Source organism: Caretta caretta, chromosome 9, assembly GCF_965140235.1.
Source record: "Caretta caretta isolate rCarCar2 chromosome 9, rCarCar1.hap1, whole genome shotgun sequence".
Taxonomy (NCBI): Eukaryota; Metazoa; Chordata; order Testudines; family Cheloniidae; genus Caretta; species Caretta caretta.
The window spans coordinates 75,969,570-75,990,765 of NC_134214.1; the positions used below are offsets into that span (position 1 = coordinate 75,969,570).

A 21,196-nucleotide genomic window follows, 5' to 3' on the forward strand; every position below is an offset into this window, starting at 1 on the left:
ACAGCTAAAAACTGAGCAGACAGACCTTGCAGCTATTGTAATGTTTCCAGGTTTTTCCACACCCCCTATTGTTTAGGTTTTAAATGGAACGTGTTTGTAACAACAGTATGGGGTTAAAATGTCTGTCAAGTGAGGAAGGCCATCGTTTTTTATCTGAGTAATAGATACTTTGTGTGAAAAGAATAAACTGGTGTGGTGAAATAGAAAATGGTTCCCCAAACTGCACTCTGCTTACTCAAAGTACTCCATTGAAAACACTGAGGTTTGGGGGATTTTTGTTTCTTCCTCTCTGGCTTTCAGAATTTCAAAATCAACATGTAATACTTGAAACTATAATATAAGCTATTGAGTTGGCTAGTGACATGACCTTACTGGTCAATTTTCTTAACGTCCAAGGTATTTACAGGATTCTTTTAGATATACTGGGTGTAATTCATATTGAGTTTTAACAAAAATTGTTCTTGCTTGTCTGTGTACTTAGATATTTAAATATGAACTGAATAAATAAAATACAAAATGAAAAAAGCTCAGATGAAGAGAAGATTTTTTTCTACCCCTACCTCCAATTTTAGGAAAAATAAAAATGGCGTGTGGTGTTTCATGTGTTTAGGTGGCAGCCAATGCACACATCCCTCCAGACTATCTTCTGAAAATCTGTGAGAGAATTGGACCCCTCTTAGACAAAGAGATCCCACAGAGTGTTCTTGGAGTGCAGACTTTACTAGGCGTGGGACGGCAATCTTTGCTAAGGGCAGCAAAAGGTAAGATTTGAAGTCCACATAATCAAGAAAGATTAATATTTAATGCAAAGTATCTTCTAAGTTTGGTGGTCTGAGGCATTTGCATACTTGTATGAGCACTCCTCATGCTACTTTCTATGGTCAGTTTCTACGTTCTAGTTACAGAATTGCTAAAACACAACCACTAGGAGAAAGTTTGGCCTTCTCTAAGGCCAGGATTACACTAGAAAAGGTTTGCTGGTATAGCTGTAATGGCAAACCCTCCAAGCATAGGTGCAGCTTATACTGGCGAAAAAGTGCAGTTGCTGATGAGGCTTATATTGGTTCTAGAAATGAAATAAGCTGTCCTGGGAAAAGCTGTCCTTTTTATACCAATTTAGCTGTGTTTACACTTGGAGTTCTGCCAGTACAATATTGCAAAAAAACCATTGCCCCTAAACAGCGCCGGCAAAAGTAGCACTGGCCTGAGGCTATGTCTACAGTAGCACTTTTGTCAGTTAGGGATGTGAAAAAATGACCCTCCTGATCGACAGAAGTTTCACCAACAAAAGCGCCAGTGTAGACAGCACTATGTTGGTGTAGAGCGACTTTTATATGGGAGATCTTATAGCAGTGCAGCTGCAGCAGTACAGCTGTGCCATTGTAGGGTCTGTAGTGTAGACATAGCCTGAAGTTGATAGGAGGTGTAGACTCCTTCAAAGTCTTTTTTAAAAAGATGAGCTTTGCATTATACCGTAAAGGTCAGCAGATTTGAACTACTTCAGATCAAGGGGGAGAAAACTCCAAAGTTGCGGGACTTTCACAGAGGATACCCTACTAGCAGTCTTATCTCTTGTAAATTTAAGGTACTATAGTTCAACATACAATAACCTGTGAGAGAGCTTTTCTTAGGAGAGGATACACGTTGCCACTCAGCACTACGCAGGTTATCCCAAGCAAGTGTCCATAAAACCTTTATACCGCACCAGCTTTTATTCTGTCTATGCATATGTGGTACAGAAAAATTATTTTAGAAATATTCAGTTATTTTAAAAGATGTTATTGAGACAGTTGAATGTACATTACTTTGAATACTTGTGGCTACAGCTCATGAAAGCTTATGCTCAAATAAATTGGTTAGTCTCTCAGGTGCCACAAGTACTCCTTTTCTTTTTGTGAATACAGACTAACACGGCTGTTACTCTGAAACCTGTCATTACTTTGAATGTAACTGTGCACCACTTAGAAGGAGAAAAATGAATAAATGTAAGACAGCTGTAAAAATAACATGTAATACCTTTTTTTATATCTAAAAATGTCATAAAACTGGAAGAGCTGTATCTGTTCCTTTCATGGCTACGAGTGAGTTCTGGGTCCCACTGGGAAGCTGGGAGTCTCCTCTCTCATTCGGATGTTGTGCCTGAGGGAAGCTCTGCTAAACCATGGGATATCACTTTAAAATGGTGCCATTTTTCAGTAAAAAAAAGCTGCCACAAGACCAGGGCTTAATCTTGCCTGATATGCACCCTTGGCAGGTGTAATGTGGTGGAGAAATTCCATACTTGTAAGGAGAAGAATGATTAAACAAACAAACCCCTGTTCCAGTTTCAGTGTTAGAATAAATCCCAGGGCAGATGATTACTGGGCAGAGCTCAGATGAGTCAGTCAGAGATACAGGATAACTTGAAGAGCAATGTGATGAATTCATTTATTACAGGGAGATTTCTTCCATGTATTTGACTTTCTGTATAGAGAAAGTATATTGGCCTTGTGCCACTTGATGGGTAAACAATATCTTTGTTCTAAGAAGTAGTAGTTCTTTCCAGAATGACAGTTTATGGATCTTTTAAAGTTGCACTTGAGTAGTCTAGATAGTGACCGCAAATAGAGAGCTCACACCTTTGTTCTAGAAAGCTTAAGGTGCACTTCTATATATAATTATTACAATAAGAGAAAGCTATGATAGAATTTGGGTTGTACTTAAATATTCCATCAGGGTTCTGCCTGGATTTGGATACTCCGTGTTCATGGATTCAATGGTGATGCATGAGTCCATCCGTCAGGGGCATTAGTCTTCTGCTCCACAGCCCTTCCTCATTATAGAAGCTCAGTTCTGTCCTTCCAGATGGCCACTAATGGAAAATGCCCAGCTCTGGTTTCCGAGGCACTTTGTTGAGCAGGCTCAGAAAATGCACTATTGTTTCCATTAGAGGGAAGGCTGTCTTGAGGCCAACTGGCAGCAAAGTAGCTGGAGAACCTTAAAAGAAAATGGCCTTAATTTTAAAAACAATGTTTTAAAAGAGAGAATGTGGAAAGCATATTGCCACCAATTGAAGGAAACCAGATTTATTAAAACAAAAATCTTACTCACCCCCATTCCAAGTCGAAAGTATTTGTGTGTACTGTCTTCCAAATGTGTAATACACTGGGACTTTCTTAATGCAAATTAAGATGAAAAGTTGAGATTTACTTTTTTAGTGTTCCTTCCTCATGTGAAGTTTATGAAATGTTGTTTTTACACTAGTAATTACATTTACTCTGACTCTCTCACAGTTTCCCCCTGCCATCAAATTTAGACTTTCTAAACCTGAGAAGCCAAGTAAATAAAGAGAGAATTTGAAAATGTTTCTCAGACTTTATCACGTAGTAAATACAAAGCAGAGTTTCATCATCATTAATTTGTCTGAAACCTGACTCTTTAAAATGATTCAGCTGCATTTTAAGAAATCTGTGATTCTCTGTAGCCAGGCCATACTAGGAAGTCAGGGGATGAGTTTGTGGTGTTACCAGTATTTGGACAAATAGGTCAATTGGATACAGAACCCACCTCTGCAGCTCTTTTTTATTTTTTTATTTTTGATCAACTGTTAATTTCATTGATCTAGACTGCAGGCATACGCTATGGAAGGGATCTGCATTTGCAGCTCTTCACAGAGGCCGACCTCCCGAACTACCTGTAAATTATGGGAAGCCACCAAATGTGGGTAAGTAATATCCCATTAAAATATAAAGTGTTTTGGATTTTATTCGTATCTTTATTAGCATTTTCAGTTGAAACTTTTGTTATTAATCCAGACGCTACTTTAGGTTTTCATTTACATTTTTTGATGAGTTTCAAGATGAACTCATCCCAAAAGCTTTTAATTTATTCTACAAGTGTTTTGCTTCTTCCATCAGTCTCTTTCATTTGCTCTCTTGCTTCCTAATTTTTAAATCTGTGTGCGTGCACGCCTGTATATACATAAATTATATTGTTGTCCCTCTGCCAACTGGTGGTGGATGTCGGAGCCTGACTTGTCAGCATCCCTTTGGAGGAGAAATCAGTGATATGAAATCTGGATATGTTCTTGTCTGTTTAACCTATATATGCCAGTCCTTTGAACAGAGTTGGTCAGAAACCACATACAGGCAATTCCTTCTTCCAGGAATCTCAGCCAAAACACCAGTGCCTGGTTCTCGGGGAACACTTCTGTCTCAAGGATTGATTAGACAGATTAAGACAGAGCAAACTGCTTGTCACAGCTCCCTCAAAAAGAAGCTGAATCACAAAACTAAGAATCCAAGCATTGTGTCAGACTGAACAGTGCACACGTTAAAGAAAAATAACTTGTAAGACTATTTATAATAGCATCAACTGGTGGTTCCCACCATAACTATAAGACATGTAGGTATTGAACTGTTTAAGCCCTTTTCTACATGGGAGTGCTTTATAAGGTATACAGCTATAGTTATGTTGGTATATCTCCCCCCCTCCCTCCCCAGCCCTCCGTGAAGATGCTTTTATTCTGATATAAACATTCCTTTTGTTGGTTTAGTACAAACACCTTCCCAAGTGATTTAAAAGGAATGCTTATACCAATACAAACCCTAATTTGGACACTCTTATTGTGATATAACTACATGGATTTACATTCACACCTTAGTCTGTGCTGAAAAAAACTTTCTCCTGTAGACAAGGGCTAAAACTTACACTAGCCATTGTTACAGCAAAGAAACCATCTTGATGGCTTGCTGGAGGACAAGCAGCTGCCCTCTGCGCACACCTTCTTTGTTATTTTATTGTTTTATTTTTCAGATGAGCACAGGCACACTTTTGTTGTCTACTGAGGAATCTGTTTGCTGTCACCCTCACTTCTTTCAAATAGAGCAAGTTGACAAATGAAACAGGGAAGACTTTCTAAGTTTCTTTAGCATCCAGTCCAATTATTATTGTTAATTTAAAATATCCCAAAAAAATGAGTGTTTTTTCTTTTTTGTCTGTCTTCCTGCTATCCCTGCCTTAGCCTTTTTGGAAATTTTCCCCTTCACCTTCTTAGTGGGTTTCTCTATCCTCTACCCAAAGCTAGGACCCTCCCATCTGGGATTATTTTGATTTTCTTCTTCATGTATAGTAGGATGCTTATTCTTTGTTCCTACTGTCCGCATCCATTTTTTGTGTTTCTGGTCTCCCTCCCAAACTTTTTCCTCCTTCATTTCCTAAAATCAACATTTGCTGAGAATGAAACTAACAAAAATTACTTGATTCAACATAGATTCATAGATATTTAGGTCAGAAGGGACCATTATGATCATCTAGTCTGACCTCCTGCACAACGCAGGCCACAGAATTTCACCCACCACTCCTGCAAAAAACCTCATACCTATATCTGTGCTATTGGAGTCCTGAAATCATAGTTGTGACTGAAACCCAGTCAGTGTTACTCTGCACAAGATGTGTGTCATATAAGTAACAGAATGACAGAACAGTAGTAATAATGAGACAAGGTGGGTGAGGTGATACCTTTTATTGGACCAACTTCTCTTGGTGGGAGAGAGAGAGAGAGATGCTTTTGAGTTTACACTTGAAGAAGACCTCTGTGTAAACTTGAAAGCTGCTCTCTCTCACCAACAGAAGTTGGTCCAATAAAAGATTTCACCTCACCTGCCTTGTGTCTCTAATATCCTGACAAATAATATGCAACAGTATAACATTTGTAAATTTTCCTTCTGTTGGCTAATAACTCATGTGTGACCCTGATAGTTAGAGGTCACAAAGGGATTATGGCTTTGTGTTACTTCTCTGCATTTGTTCTTTTAAACTAGCCTAGTAATGATAAAGCAACAGTTGTGTTAATGGATGGTTAATGGGTCTGATCTTAATCATTGCCATACAACTCTTATTGACGTAAATAGAAGTTATACATATGTAAAGGCTGCTGGACCACAACCTTAATTAGGTGATTCAGGTCATCAAAATACGGCTTGTTTTGGATAATTTGTATTATAATTCGTTAATCATAGTTAACAGGTCAAACTCGAGCCTTTCTTCATGGCTATTATGTCAAAGAGCTATATGTTACCTCTGTGACATAACAGTTGTAAAATGACTTTATGGTGGTAAAGAGCAGAATAGTTTTCTGTTTTTCATGGTTAATAATTCTTTGAATCTTTACTGCTTCATCTCTTGTCACTTCTGAACCCACCAAGATAAAACTGTGATGGTAGAAGCAGCTGTTATGTACATTTTCATTTATTGTATAAATATTGATATGGTTACAGCTTAAAGGGTCTTTTCTGCTTTCCATTTGTATACATAACTGCTGTTAGGTGAGACAGGAAATGTAGTGTACAAGGTATATGTAAAAAACAAACTCCCTGAAACTTGGTTATAGTTGAACTATATGGTCACTTTGGGATATGATTTCACAACAATTCCCACTCCTCCCATTTCTGAACTGTTCGAAGTCTCTTCTTATATATAATGGGTTGTCTTGGGTATGATAGGTTGTAAGGTTTTTAAAGATGTCTTATTGTATGTTTATTAAGTACCAAGCAAACTTACAGCGCTGTATTCAGAGCATTCATTGAGTAATCTGCCATTCTTAATAGTTAAAAATCTTGTTGCTCAGAAGGCAAGATAAGTGTCAGTGTTACATACTTTGTAGAAAGAAAAGGAGTACTTGTGGCACCTTAGAGACGAACAAATTTATTTTGTGAGCTACCGCTTTTGTGAGCTACAGCTCACTTCGTCAGGTGCATCCGATGAAGTGAGCTGTAGCTCACGAAAGCTTATGCTCAAATAAATTGGTTAGTCTCTAAGGTGCCACAAGTACTCCTTTTCTTTTTGCGAATACAGACTAATATGGTTGCTACTCTGATACTTTGTAGAATGGGTTGAATTCTGGTAAGCAAGCAGGTTAATATTTAAACCAGAAATGTCAAACTCCTGACTGCCACTGTGACAGGTAGAGATGCTTCAGAATAAACATTTCATCTTAAAATTAACAAATTCCCCTTTCCCTCCATGTCCTCTTTATTTAAAAAAAAAAATTCTAGTGGGTATGCTTGAGAAGAGAGCCTTCCAAATGTGAACTCATGTATTCCTGGCTTAAAGAGCTCAAAGTGAACTGGGGTACTTCACAGATCTTTTAAATAATAAGTTAAATTCTGAAGCCTAATATTGCTTTACGTGTCAAATTTCCAATAACATTGGCACATAATTGTTTGGTTTGTTTATGAAATTGTTGTGGTTGTGCATACAAATTATTTACACTTGAAGATAGATAAATAAGCAAAGGGCAGAAATAGCTGGTGTAAAAGTGTCCAGTATCATTTTCCCCTCAGTGAGTAATATTGACTTCAGTAGTAACTTAACTAAAGTCAATAGTTATGCAGAAATTTACTAACAGATATAATGCTACTTCTGTGGGACTGGTCATGGTTATCTCCTCATCCTTAGGGTGTGTGCTGCACAGTGCCTAGATCCTTTCCCTCCAGGTCAGGGGATTTGTGGGGAGTGAGGTAAGGCTGGGAATGATACAGATCATCATTTCTTTCCCCCACCAACCAACCAACCAACAACTAGGGGAACTTGGGGAGGAAATGCAGTAAAAGTACTGTATGTAGTGGAGTTGTGTGCTCCTACACAGAGTGTGTTAGGAAACTCTTCGGTACAGGAGGAGGATGTATCTGGGGAAACTACCAGCTACAGGAATCATGCTGCCAGACTCCAGCTAGGGGCTTATACCACAGAGATGTAGAGTTTCCTTGTTGACTCTCTGAGACCTGTGCTGATGTCCTCTCCCCCACTAACAATTTCCATAAGGACATCCCCATAGATATAAATGCTCTTTAGTCTGCCCCTTCAGGAGGGGGAAATTGAGGCCCCCTTTGTGCCATCAAAATTGGGAGAGGGAGCCGTGAACTTTCTAGGGCTCCTGTGGGAATTATGGTGGAGGGAGGGTTGGGAGTTCTGACAGCCCTCTCAGGTGGCACAAACCTACTCCTAGGCACCTCTTACATCCTGCAGGAGACAGGCATCCTTTGTGCACACATAAGGAGGCAGGCAGGCTTCCTTTCTCTGTCCCATGTTGGAACTGTTCTTAAAAAAAGTTACTGTTGAGCGTATGGATCAGTAACTTAAGGGTGAACATTATTACATAATCACTGTAAGTAGTACAAAAAAAATTAAACCAGAGAATTCATAGATTAACATCAATATACAAGAAACTCAATTGAATGTATGGAAATTCACTGTTAAAGTATCCAAACTACCTTAAGTCTGCCCACATAACAATGCTCTGAGAAAATCAGACACTCTGAAGACTTTACCTATCCATAAAAAAAGAACTTCGTCATATCAGTGACTACAAAGGCTACAATGCTCTATTCTTACAGTAGCTGTGCCAAGTTCAGCTCCTTTTTTGGCCATATGCACAGTCCACAAAAGTATTTTGCAAATATTTCACTAGACAAATAATGTACTGAAGGCAATTATCCCCCAACTCATTAAGAGCCCAGTCCCCTCATGTGTGGTGGTCCTAGTCTCCTTGCTAGATCAGGCCTTCTGATTGTGCTAGTTAGCCATGCAGGTTTCATGTCTCCATACAAAACATCGTATGCCCAGATTATGAAATTACAGTGCTTACATGAAAAGAACAAATATTAATGTGATGACAAAGCACCACGCCTAGCATTGGAGACACGTATATATGGTGCTGACATTGGCGTTAATGTTCTGTGGCCCACGTTTTCAGTTCTCCACCCATAAGGAAGGGATCCAAAGTAGTTCAAGTATTTGTACAATTGAGCAACTGTTTCTGTATTTTCAGATTTTTATGTTTCAACCATTAACTCTCAATTTCTTGGGGGTGTGTGTGTGTGTTTTTTTTAATTGTGTTTATTTAAATAACATTCTTGTAGGGAATTTTACACTTAAGTTACTAATGTGTGTTCTTGGCTTGGACCCTAGTTTAGGTATTTTTGTCTGGGAATTGGAATAATGTAAGTGTGTGTGTGTATCTATGCATTGAGGGGGTGGAGCTAGCTGTCAGGAAAAGCAAGAGAACAGCCACACCTAAAGTATGCTCCTCTAGTTTACAGGCAGTTTTTTCAGGTGGAAAGTTCATCAAAAGTTAATGCTGTTCCTTGGTAAGGTGAGGAGGGTTAATATACTCTGTGGATCAGAGAATTCTGTCTACACAGCCACAGAGCTAGCTGTGCTGCCTTTGGGTGGGAGAGGAGAGCCAGGACATTCAGCTGATGGGTTGGCTTCTCCTTGGGATGTCCCAACATCTATGAGTTAGAGTATAACTTCTCCATGGATCTACAAGCTCCACGCACAAGGGAAGCTGTATTCTGGATTCCTTCTCTGAGAGAAGAATCCTCTCCTTCCTGAAGGGAGAATAACTCGGGTTATCTGTGGCATCAAACAGTTGATATTTTTGGGAGCATGGATCCCAATGTGTAAATGAATATTGTGGCTGCAATGGCAGTTAATAACAAGAAGATTTGCTGGCACCTATATGTCTAAGTGATGAATCATTTAAGCAGCTAGAAATTAAGCTCTTGCCCAAGAGAACACTGTAAGGAAGATTTTTTTTTTTTTTTTTTAAAGGGTGAACTGGATGTACTTATGTTCTGTCCATCATGCCATCTACAGTTAGAGAGAGCCCATCCTATGAAGGGGTTGCTACATGGAAATACAGTTTAAAAAGGTCCTCCCAGGAGAAAATAATTGTGGTCAGGTAGACTATTTGGCTGCTGTTATGCCCAATGTAGCATGAAGTAAAGCAACTAGTGAAATATGTTGCTAAAAAGGGCTGGTATGTTGCTAATTCTCTGTGTGGGAATCCCAGTTTTAAAGCTTTAGGCATTCTAAGCACAATAACATCATTGTACTAAAGGAACCAGCCTTCAGAAAGGCTTTTTGGAGAGTATGTGTTTGCGCATGTGTGCAATTCCTTGTTATATCTAAACTTGTTTTAATCTTCCACTGAAAGATGTGAGAGCTGGAATTGCATATTTTGGTTTGCAATTTACCTGAAAGAAGTAATTTACTGAAATATAAGAATATAGAAGACCACTCACAGCCTAATTTTTGTGTGTTTTGTGGTATGCGTGTGTTAATGTTGGCTGCTTTTTTTAAAAAAAAATGGAAATCCAGTGTGCTGAACACTTCAGCTTTGCTAACTTCAGTACCATTGTCTTTTTGTTTAATGGTCCAATAATACTTGATATTTCTATAGCACTTTCTATTCAAAGATATCCAAGAACTCTACAAACATGAATATATTAAAGTTTCATGATCATCCACTTAAAGTAGGGAAGTAGTAGTATCTCCATGTTACATGTGGAGGCAGAGAGAAATTAAAGGCTCTTTCACGTGGTCAAGGTGCGAGCCAATTGCAAACCTGAGAATAAACCTAGGATTATAAGGGGGGAGATAGATCCCAGACTGTCATTGACTTTCAATTGGAGTTCAGCACCTCACTGCTGTTTGTGCCTTTGAAAATCTCCCTGATGGTTGTGTATAGCAAATGTGGAGGAGGGGAGGGGATGGTGCTAACATTTTCAAAATAAGTCACACAGATGCTTTTGAAAATTTTAACCTAACAAAATAAAGCATGTACTACTTTTCATAAAATAGGGCTTCTGGTGTATTTAATTTAAAAATTAATAGCACGGTGAGAAAAGGGTTGTGGAATTTATAGTACAGAAAAGATATTGTGTGTGTGAGCATATTTTGACACGTATGTGAAACTTCCTGGTTCATGCTACTCTTAAATCTTTTAAAACTTCTATGTTAAACAAAACTCTGGTGCAAAGCCGTTTTAAATTGCTGAAAGGCAAATACGTTGTTATCAATCATTTCATTTACAAAACCCAAGCACTGAAAAGCAAGGAAGAATGGTCATGGTTAAAGGACTGCACCTTTATACTGGTATGACTGTGCCCACAATAGGGGGTTGTACTGCTTTAACTATATAGGTTTAGAAACTGATATAGTGAAAATAGTACAAAAACTGTGTGTAGGCAAGCCCTTCCTATGTATGTGCAGCACCTAGCACAATAGAACCTCTATGCACTACGTAATGGGGGGGAAAAGATACACTAATAGTTAAGGACATAATTCTTACATTGCCTACTTAATAAACACAATGTTCCCAGGTACAGTTAAATGGAAAATATCAGTTAATATTTTGGCATAGTACTAACTGTTTCCTGAGAAGAAAGTTGAATATGTATTTTAATAGGTAAAGTGTAAGTTGATAGATGGTAAAATTATGTTACTTATATTGTGGACTTGTATTTGAGGGTGATCACTGTGTGTAATGTGCACTTACTATAGATAACTCTGAAGTAAAATGAATTCCATTTTTTATCACTAATGTCAAAACACTACTCATCTAGAAAAAAGTTGTCTGATATGAAATAAATATTTCTTTATACTTGAAAACAACGTTTTTGTTGTCCAGACAGTTTTCCTTTGTTTATTACCTTGCTTCTATGCGTTTGCGATTTGTAAATGATGAGATAGGCATGTATATATATACGGTTGTGTGCAGTGTTGTTGTAGCTGTGTTGGTCCCAAAGGGCATAAAGAGACAAGGTGGGTGAGGAGTATCTTTTATTGGACTAGCTAGTCAGTTAGCAACCTTAATTGGCTTCTGAAATGTTGTATTTTTCCCCCCAGGTTTTATAAAAGTCTTTCATAATCTTTTGTGTACATAGCTAAAGGATGATAAAATTAAAAACAAATTATAAATGGGACAAACAGTTCACCAGATAATTAAACTAAAGGAGTGAGAGGCGCTAATAGTGGCTACAGAAGAGACCTTCGCCCTTCAACGGTCACTTGATAAGATAATCTTAAATTCATAGGGTATGTCTAGGCTGTAATTAAAAACTCATGGCTGGCTCGTGCCAGCTGACGCAGGCTCGTAGGGCTCATGTTAAGGGGAGGTTTCATTGCATTGTAGGCGTTTGGGCTTGGGCTGGAGCTTGGGCTCTGGCATCCTCCCACCTTGCAGTGTCCTAGAGCTCAGGGTCTAGTCTGTGCCCGAACAGCTACATTGCAATTAAACAGCCCCTTAGCCTGCGTCAGCTGGTACAGGCCAGCCATGGGTTTTTAATTGCATTGTAGACCATAGATTCCAAGGCTGGAAGGGACCGCTGTGATCATCTAGTCTGACCTCCTATATAACATAGGCCTTAAACTCCCCCAAAATAATTGGTAGAGCATATCTTTTAGAAAAACATACAATCTTGATTTTCAAAATTGTCAGTGATGGCGAATTCACCACAGCCCTTGGTAAATTTGTTCCAATTAAAGTCATTGTTAAAAATGTGTGTGTCTTATTTCCAGTCTGAATTTTTTTAGCTTTAACTTCCAGCCATTGGATTGTGTTATGCCTTTCTCTGCTAGTTGGAAAACCCATTGTCAAATATTTATTCCTCGTGTAGATACTTATAGACTATAATCAAGTCACCTCCTAAGCTCCTTGAGTCTGTCACTCTAAGGCGTGTTTTCTAATCCTTCAATTATTTTCATGGCTGTTCTCTGAACCCTCTCCAATTTATCTACATCCTTCTTAAATTATAAACACCAGAACTGGACATAGTATTCTAGTAGTAGTCACATCATTACCAAATACAGAGGTAAAATAAACTCTCTACTTCTACTCGAGATTCACCTGTTTATGCATCCTTTCTGGCCACAGCATCCTGTTGGGAGCTCTTTTCGAAGCCATTAGCGATGTATGCACAACAAAACCCTATCGAAGCTGTGATGACCAGACCTTTAGCTGGTGTAAGTTTGCCGATACTGATAGACACCAATTGAGTTTGTGGTCCTGAATGTTGGTTTAAAAAATATACTGAAAACAATAGGAAATAAAGCGCCAAACCCAGGATTGGAACTCTGATCACCGTTTGGTTCTACAGCCAGTGCCTGTTCCATTAGGCCACAGTGTTTCCCAGCCAAGTCACTCACCCTCTTGTTCCTTAGTTACCTCATCTTAAAAAAAAAAAAAAAAAAGGCCTAATAGTAGTGCTTTTTATTTATTTAGTATTTTATGTAAATAGAACTTGCAGTACTCTACCAAAGTGTTATTAGTTGGTCTAAAAAAAGACATTTGAAGTAATTTTGTGTGAGAGGCACTGATCTAGGGTAGTGGCTCTCAACCTTTCCAGACTACTGTACCCCTTTCACGTGTCTGATTTGTATTGTGTACTTCAAGTTTCAACTTATTTAAATAACTATTTGCTCACAAAATCAGGCATAAAAATACAAAAGTGTCACAGCACACTATTACTGAAAAATTGCTTACTTTCTCATTTTTACCATATAATTATAAAATAAATCAATTGGACTATAAATATTGTACCTTCATTTCAGTGTATAGTATATGAAACAGTATAAGCAAGTCATTGTCTATATGAAATTTTAGTTTGTACTGACTTTACTAATGCTTTTTATGTAGCCTGTTGTGAAACTAGTCAAATATCCTGATGACTAGTTTCACAACAGGCTACATAAGTGGATGTATCCCCTGAAAGTTGGATGTATCCCCTGAAAGACCTCTGTGTATCCTCAGGGGTACATGTACCTCTGGTTGAGAACCATTGATGTAGGGGATAAGCTGTGGGGCTAACGCCTCTTAGATCAGGGCTATGTTCCCAGTTGCACCACAGATTTCCCATGTGTCTTTTTTTCTTTCTTTTTTTTTCAAGTCACTTAGGGAAACTGAGTAACAGAGATTCCATCTGGAAAATGGCCCTGTGCTCCTTCTTAGTAGGCTGTGGGAAATGTATGTGGAGAAGCCATTTTATTGGGTCCTGGAGGTAGCTCTTTTCACTTATGAAAAGTAGCCCAAGCCCGTTCAGAGGGTAATCATAAGTATTCTCTATCACCATATTATTTTATTCTCCATCACGTACTTCAATTACATCAATCATACTTTATTTTTAAATAACAGCACTCACTTTGAAAATTGCTTCTTGCTACTGTTTTGGTGTTTGTGTTAAAAGCGATTTATGGAATGTGGTAATTTTAAAAATTAAAAATAGGAGCATCCATTCAGCTTTAAGGTGGTAGCTTCTTAAAATGTGCAAGAGAGCCATTGTGAGTGCTCCTGTCTGCACAGGTATAAAGATCCCTTTTGTACTTTTTCTTGATCTTCAGGAATTTTTCTCTTATCTACAAAATGTAAGTTAAGGGTGGGAAAATTCTCCCTGTGTTTGTTGCTTTAGTGTTGTTCATCTTTATTGATGAATTACATGTTGACTTGCCTACAGCATTAAACACAGTTGCTTCATTTTTACCATTGACCCTTTCTTATTCTTCTCAGAAAGCCAGTGGTGGTGACACAACTAAATATTTATCTTAAGTTTCTCTTTCTGGTTCTCCACTTTTCATTTATCTGGGTCTGATTTTTGTTCATTCTTGTTTCTCTTTGATATTTCCATATGATTAATTTTTGCTTAATAACACAACTAAGCTGTTTCTTAGAAGGATGGTTGAATATGAGAAGCACAGAAAGGATTGTAATTATGGTCTGCAGCTTCCTCCCCCCCCCCCCCCCGTCTGATTAAAAATATGCTGACTTTATTTTTATTTTTGTGCCTTAATTTTTGCCAGTGTGAGCTGTTGTTCTTATTATTTGCATTAGAATAACCCTCAGAGGCCTCAATCAGGATTGGGGTTCCATAGTACAAATGATGTACAGATATATGTAAAAAATGGGATAGTCAGTCTTAAAAAGCTGTAGAATCATACTTTCCTAACGTGATATATTTAAATTGACTTGAAACCTAGGCCAAACAAGGTCTTAGGAGATGATTGGGTTTTTTTGTTTTTCCTCCCCCCAGTAAATATAATTTCTGCCAAGCAATTAACTGGATATGGACGCTTCAACCATTTGTTCCCATCATCCAACTATCAACATATGAAGATGCACAAGAGGATTCTGGGGCACTTATCATCTGTATATTGTGTAGCATTTGACCGCAGTGGGAGGCGAATTTTCACAGTGAGTTTAAAAATTATAATATCTTGGATCACTGGATGTTTGTTTTTATTCTTTATTTCTCTTGATGCCCTAAACAGCTTTTCCTGGCTTACAAAGAATGAACTTGTCATCCAGGAAGAAATAAAAACAAAGGTTATGAAAGGCTTAGAAATTAAACTCTTTCTACACTACCTCTCCCAGAATTTCCACCTTCCCAAGTTTAGAGTCTGTGTAGCATACTTGTTTTGTCTTTGTATTTTTTAGAACAGCTCACAGCATCAGTGGACAGGCAACTGAAACTATTAGTCAACTATCCACTTCCCTACATAGAACTATAGGAGAGTTGCTTACAGCTCAAAGCTCTGTGACTTGTATCAGTAAATATGTATTATATTTACCAGCTTTTTGCTCACTGGTGCCAGATTCCTTTGATATTCTGGGGTTTGGAAATACTTCAGATGTGTCTTACTTGAGTGAGTTTGATTTGTTTTTAAACCGTCCACGGAAGTCCCTCACTAGCCTGCATTTTGCTAAGCTACACGCTTTGAAAAACTGGCAGTCTTTCCCTTATGTCTTATCTAAAAACTAGATAGCAGAGGCTGTAGTGAGGTCTCTTACTACTAAAGTTTCATTATTAAGGTTATCTAGCTTAAAAAAAATAACCTACTCTCATACATTTATTGGCATACTGTGAAGTATAAAAAAACCTAAACTGAAACAGTTAAAATAAATGAACAAAATATATTTTGTGATGTTATTCCTTGCCTTTTGTGTGTTCACTTGCTAATCCACAAGATTTGATAATCCACAGTGTATCTTGCAGTTGTTAATGTGAATTTGTAAGGTTTTTATTGTACTTCCATGTTCAAAGGCAGCTTTTTCCCCCCACCATAGAAAAAACATATACATTATCAATACAAACCCTTCTGTTTTTATATTAATCTTCTTTCTCTTCTCTGCCTGTATTCCCAGCTACAATTACATGCAGTCATGTAATACATTTATCTCTGAAATTGTATTCACTTAAGTGGAATTAAATGTAAATCCCCATTACACTTCACATTATGTTCAATTGTGTTAGCATATTGGGTTATACTTTTAAAAATGTACTGGCAAGATTCTCTCCTGTGCTGAGCAGAGCTTTGGGGAGGCAGAGGCACAGACCTGGATCCAACACAGTAACGCCCAGCAGAGAATTCTCCTGCACCAAGGGACTTTTCTGATGGGTATTAGTGTCTAGATTATGCTATCTCAGTGGTGTACAGGGCCATAAATTCTGCTGAGCCCTAAGTGGTTATGTTACAGTTTCTATCACAGGGGTTTTTTTGAGTGTAAAGTCAAGTCTTGCAGTCAGTATAATATGTAATGGTATTTGTTTAATCTGGGTAAAAAGGTGTTTAACAAATTCAGTATACCTGGGATTCACTGTACTTACATGTCAGAAGGATGAAAAAGAAGAGAAATCCTATTCACACTACCTTAAAGACCAAATTCAGTCCTGGTGAGCAGCTTTTTCTCCATTAGCTTTCATAGAACTACACCTGCTTATGATAGAACTGCATTTGGACCATTATTTCAAAGTGTGTCTATGTAAATTGTGTCATATGGGGTGATGTGGTTTGGATAAAGGCTTCATTGGCATGAGACTGGGATGGCCATGTCATTCCTGGATGGTGAGACCATGAGCATGTTGTGTTGTCATAAAACCTTTTGTAGCACACAACACTAACCTATATTAAACTCTTTTTAAAGAGTTTTTAAAACATCTTGTTGTGGCTGTTTTTGTGTGTGTATCATTGCATCTCTAAATCTTGGTAAATCTCTAAATCTTACTCAGTTCAGGGGGAGCCAAGAGAACCATTTTAAAACCAACCAAATGAAAACCACCTCCCAACCTTAAACGCTTTTCTGTATATAAAAGTGTCATGATTTTAAAGTCCACAGTTTCTATCAGAACTAGAAGTGAGTCCTCTTCTAAGGGTTTGAAGCTCTTTTTCTACTGGTCGGAGGTGTGTGCAATATTGTTGGTCCTGTTTACAGAAGAGTTGAATGACCTTCGCTCCAGCTAGTCAGTGTAAGCTGTTGGGGTCCCATGACATTGCTGTGTATTGAAAAACTATCAGAGGTTCAGGGCTGAGTCTTATTCCAAGATCTTGGTTGGTGTAATTTGGTTGGAGAAATTCCACATTTGAAGTTTCATTTAAAAAACTGAAGGTGTATGAAACGGCTCAAAGGCTGGAATGTTAGAATCCTGGTAGGGATGGATTATTGAGCAGAGATGCATGTTAAACGTATTTAGACAAAGGTTCATGTTAAACGTATCTATGACATAGCTCTGAAACTTCACATGGGTCTTTAGTCTATCAGATATGGATCATTTCCACAAATGTGATGTGTATATGATTTTATTACATAGAATAAATGAGTTCAAAATCTATGTGTTAGGTTCTTGTATGTTCCTCAGTTATTGCTGACCTGATAATATTGCAGAAGGTAATATTAACATTGGTAGTCTTCACTTTGTGTTCTATGTTCAGATAATTTTGTCATTTTAAAGAAATATTTAAAGTCCTGATCGTGCAAAGGCATCCACAAGCTAATCTCTTTCGCTCATTGGAGCCCTCCTGTAGTCATTTCTTACAGTCATGGCCCAGCGACTGTTGTGTTTTTGTTTTGGATGCTCGTCTGTCTAAAATGTATGGAAATATCTTTGCCTAATCTTTGTGTTTGTGTAACATTAGGGCTCAGATGATTGTTTGGTGAAAATTTGGGCTACAGATGACGGTCGTCTGCTCTCAACGTTGCGAGGACACTCAGCTGAAATTTCTGACATGGCTGTTAACTATGAAAACACATTGCTGGCTGCAGGCAGCTGTGATAAGGTAGTCAGAGTATGGTGTCTACGAACCTGTGCACCAGTTGCAGTGCTGCAGGGCCATTCAGCTTCCATTACGTCCATACAGGTAAGGGGTAACACTTGCTCTAGATTCCCAAGTGACTTTTAAAATGGTGGGGAAGAGTATGGAGTAGCAATGGGAAGCAGACCTCTTTCACATCTAAGTCGGCAGTTCAGATCTGCCTCCGCTTGAGTGACCTAAAGTTGTTGCTATGTAACCACTTTTCTGTGGTTTGTGTAAAATCCATAGATTGGTGTAGTTCCTAGTGATCAGGTATCTCAAAGGCTGTCATCACAACTGTTACCCTTTTGGCAGTCTGCACAGAGGGCTGTGACTGAATGGACGCTCCTAGAGATTTATTTACTTTTTCAAAAAATATCTGTTTGCTAAAAGTTTTTTATTGCAGATCACTTGCATTTGATTTGCAAATATCTGGAAACTCTGGCATAAGTAGACAGAGGACAGTATAACTGCAGTGGTGTGGCACATGCAAGTGTGGATAAGGGACAAAACTGAAATAGCATGGCCACTGTGTGCAAACTGCTCTAGTAATACTTACACTGTTACATCCTCAGTTACGTTACAAGCAGTTCCATTCTGTAGTGGCAGTGTAGTCTGTAATAGCTGGTGAAATCATGTTACATTGTTGTAGTTGGCACCACGTTTAAACCAAGTTCAGACACAGTTCTCTAATATGGGAGAGGCACAGTGCAGACTGAGCCTTATGCTACTGGGTTATAAATGGAAACAACTAATTTGATACAATTTCATGTAGGTGGATGTTGAAAGGAGCACATAAATATGAGCACATAATTTGAAAACTGGAATTCAGTCAGGATTTTATTCAGTAACTCTTGGATGTTTCAGAACTCTGTCCAAAGAAAGTTAGTTTTACTTCTGAGTTAATGGTTCTCATTTAAAATGCTTGACTTTTTTCGCCATGTTATAATGAATCATAAAATATGTAGCTCCTTTGGAGGTTTACATACACAAACAGACTGCAAAAACTGGTTGTAATAGCTTTCTGTGACATTCTTATACAAGTTTACAATTTCTGTAAAGAAAGTATGCTGTTTTAAATTGGTTTTATTGTTTATAAGCAGAGCTTAAGCAATTTATGAGATACTTAGTTGCAAGAGCATTAAACTTCCTATCCAGACTGTGTCACCAAAGACAAACCCATAGCCACAGGGTGACACCCTGGTGAAAGTACCATCCTTCTCCCCCCCCCCCCCCAAAAAAAAAACAAAAAACCCAACAACCAAAAAAAATCCAAAAAATGACCTGCTGGGAAGTGTGAGGGTGCCCAAATTCCTGCCAGGCTGCTATCCTGGATCATACTGGATCCAGTGTCCAGGTTTCTATCAGTCTCTGCTAATATGTGTCAGATAAAACTCGGCTGCTGGATAGGAGGAGCATTCTCTCACCTTGTTCTGTAGGAAAGGAAGGTCTAGGCTACTCTCACCTTCTCCCAGCCTTCTAGCTTCTGCATGGCAGAGTGAGTGCCTTTGCTACTCAAAACATACACATGCTCCACTTCCTTTGTTTGATTTTTATGGAAGCTTACATTCTGAAGAAATGCATGTTAGTCTTTTTGTTCACTCAGAGAAAGTTCATACTTTCAGTGGCAAGTCGCTTCTTTTCATAAGATACCTGTATTTAAGAGGGTAGGGAAGTCAGCTGATTTAACTGCCATAACTGTATTTTTAGTTTTCTCCAGCAAGAAAAGGAATAACCCGATACCTCACTTCTACTGGTGCTGATGGAGCAATCTGCTTCTGGCAGTGGCATGCCAATACAATTAAATTTAAGTAAGCTCATTTTGGTGTTTATAATTATTCCAGTTATAAATTTGAACTCGATCTGCAAGTGGGTCCTTGATGTCATTCCCCAGTGCCTGATTGCCATACTGGTCTAATGGACAGTGTGGAGTCTGAGAAGTGGAGTGGTGGGTAGCCATATAAGCCTTTGCAGCTATCTTAGGGGGTGTGCTTTCTCGTTGTGTGTTATGACTTCCACAGGGCTGCAAAGGATTGATCCCTGAGTTCTTTGCTTTATGCTTTTCAAGCAATAGTTGTGGGATGTCTTCCTCACTTTTAGGCCCAAGACCTGTACGTTTAGTCCCAAATTCTTCTCTAAAATGTGCAGGAATGCAAATTCCATTAACTTTAATTGGAGATGTAAACATCTTTAGATAGAATTTCATCCCTAAAAAGTGTGGGTTTGATGACATGCTACAGCACGGGTGGGGAAACTTTTTGGCCAGAGGGGCACATCAGGGTTCCAAAAGTGTATGGAGGGCCAGGAAGAGAAGGCTGTGCCAACCCCCCTGCTCCTTGTCCCCTGACCGCCACCTCCCTGGACTCCACCCTCTGTCCAACCCCTCATGATCCCTGTCTCCTGACTGCCCCGATCCCTATCCACAACCTGACAGGGCCCCTGGGACTCTCACGCCTATCCAACCCCCCCCCCCCCGTCCCCTGACCGCCTCCTCCCTCCCCTAACCTCTGCCCCATCCAACTGCCCCCAACTCCCTGTCCCCTGACTGCCCCCCAGAACCCCCTGCCTCTTATCCAACAGCCCCGGTCCCCACCCCCTTACCATGCCGCTCAGAGCAGCATGTCTGGCAGCTGTGCCGCCCCGGCCGGAGCCAGCCATGCTGCTGCGCTGCCGGCAGGAGCTCGCAGCCCCGCCACCCAAAGCATTGGTGGCACAGCGAGCTGAGGCTGCGGGGGAAGGGGGGGGCTAGCCTCCCTGGCTGGGAGCTTAAGGGCCTGGCAGGACAGTCCCGCGGGCTGTAGTTTGCCCACCTCTGTGCTGCAGGATGATGGCTTGTCAGTTTCTATTTTAAGTGTTTGGCTTTTTGAATATAAACAAATTTAAATAGGTTAAAAGATCTTTTTAACTCTCAAAAGTAGAAAGCACGGGTTACTTTTTTACTAAACTGATTTTAAGTGTATGTATCTGATGGCAAACTTCAAGTTCCAAATTCTGTAATAAAAGAACTTAAAATGAAAACACTGACCTTAACTTTAACCACTGAGTTACTCTGATACTGCTCTTCTTAGGGGACATGAAGATAAGGTCATAAAATTAAAATTGTCATGTTATTTTCTTGCATTTAGGGATCGCCCCGTGAAATTTGCTGAGAGATCCAGGCCTGGAGTTCAGATATCTTGTTCATCTTTCAGCTCTGGTATGTATAGAAGTCAAGAAATAGCACTTCAGTTTTACTTTGTATGTGTATATATGTATGTATGTACATTTAAAAAAAAAAAAGAAGTTTAGCTTTAAAACAATCTCTGGTCCT

At 39.0% G+C, this 21,196-nt stretch overlaps 1 protein-coding gene across 3 annotated transcripts in view; it reads left to right on the forward strand.

Annotated features, from left to right (window-relative positions):
• BRWD3 (bromodomain and WD repeat domain containing 3) overlaps window positions 1–21,196 on the forward strand; it is an 87,906-nt gene that overhangs the window by 8,088 nt on the left and 58,622 nt on the right. For all 3 annotated transcript variants that reach the window (XM_048865075.2, XM_048865073.2, XM_048865074.2), the window contains 6 exons: window positions 611–761; window positions 3,605–3,703; window positions 14,850–15,010; window positions 17,731–17,952; window positions 19,597–19,697; window positions 21,012–21,082. In XM_048865075.2, coding sequence (XP_048721032.1) covers window positions 611–761; window positions 3,605–3,703; window positions 14,850–15,010; window positions 17,731–17,952; window positions 19,597–19,697; window positions 21,012–21,082 — 805 coding nt within the window. The remainder of the gene's footprint in view (window positions 1–610; window positions 762–3,604; window positions 3,704–14,849; window positions 15,011–17,730; window positions 17,953–19,596; window positions 19,698–21,011; window positions 21,083–21,196) is intronic.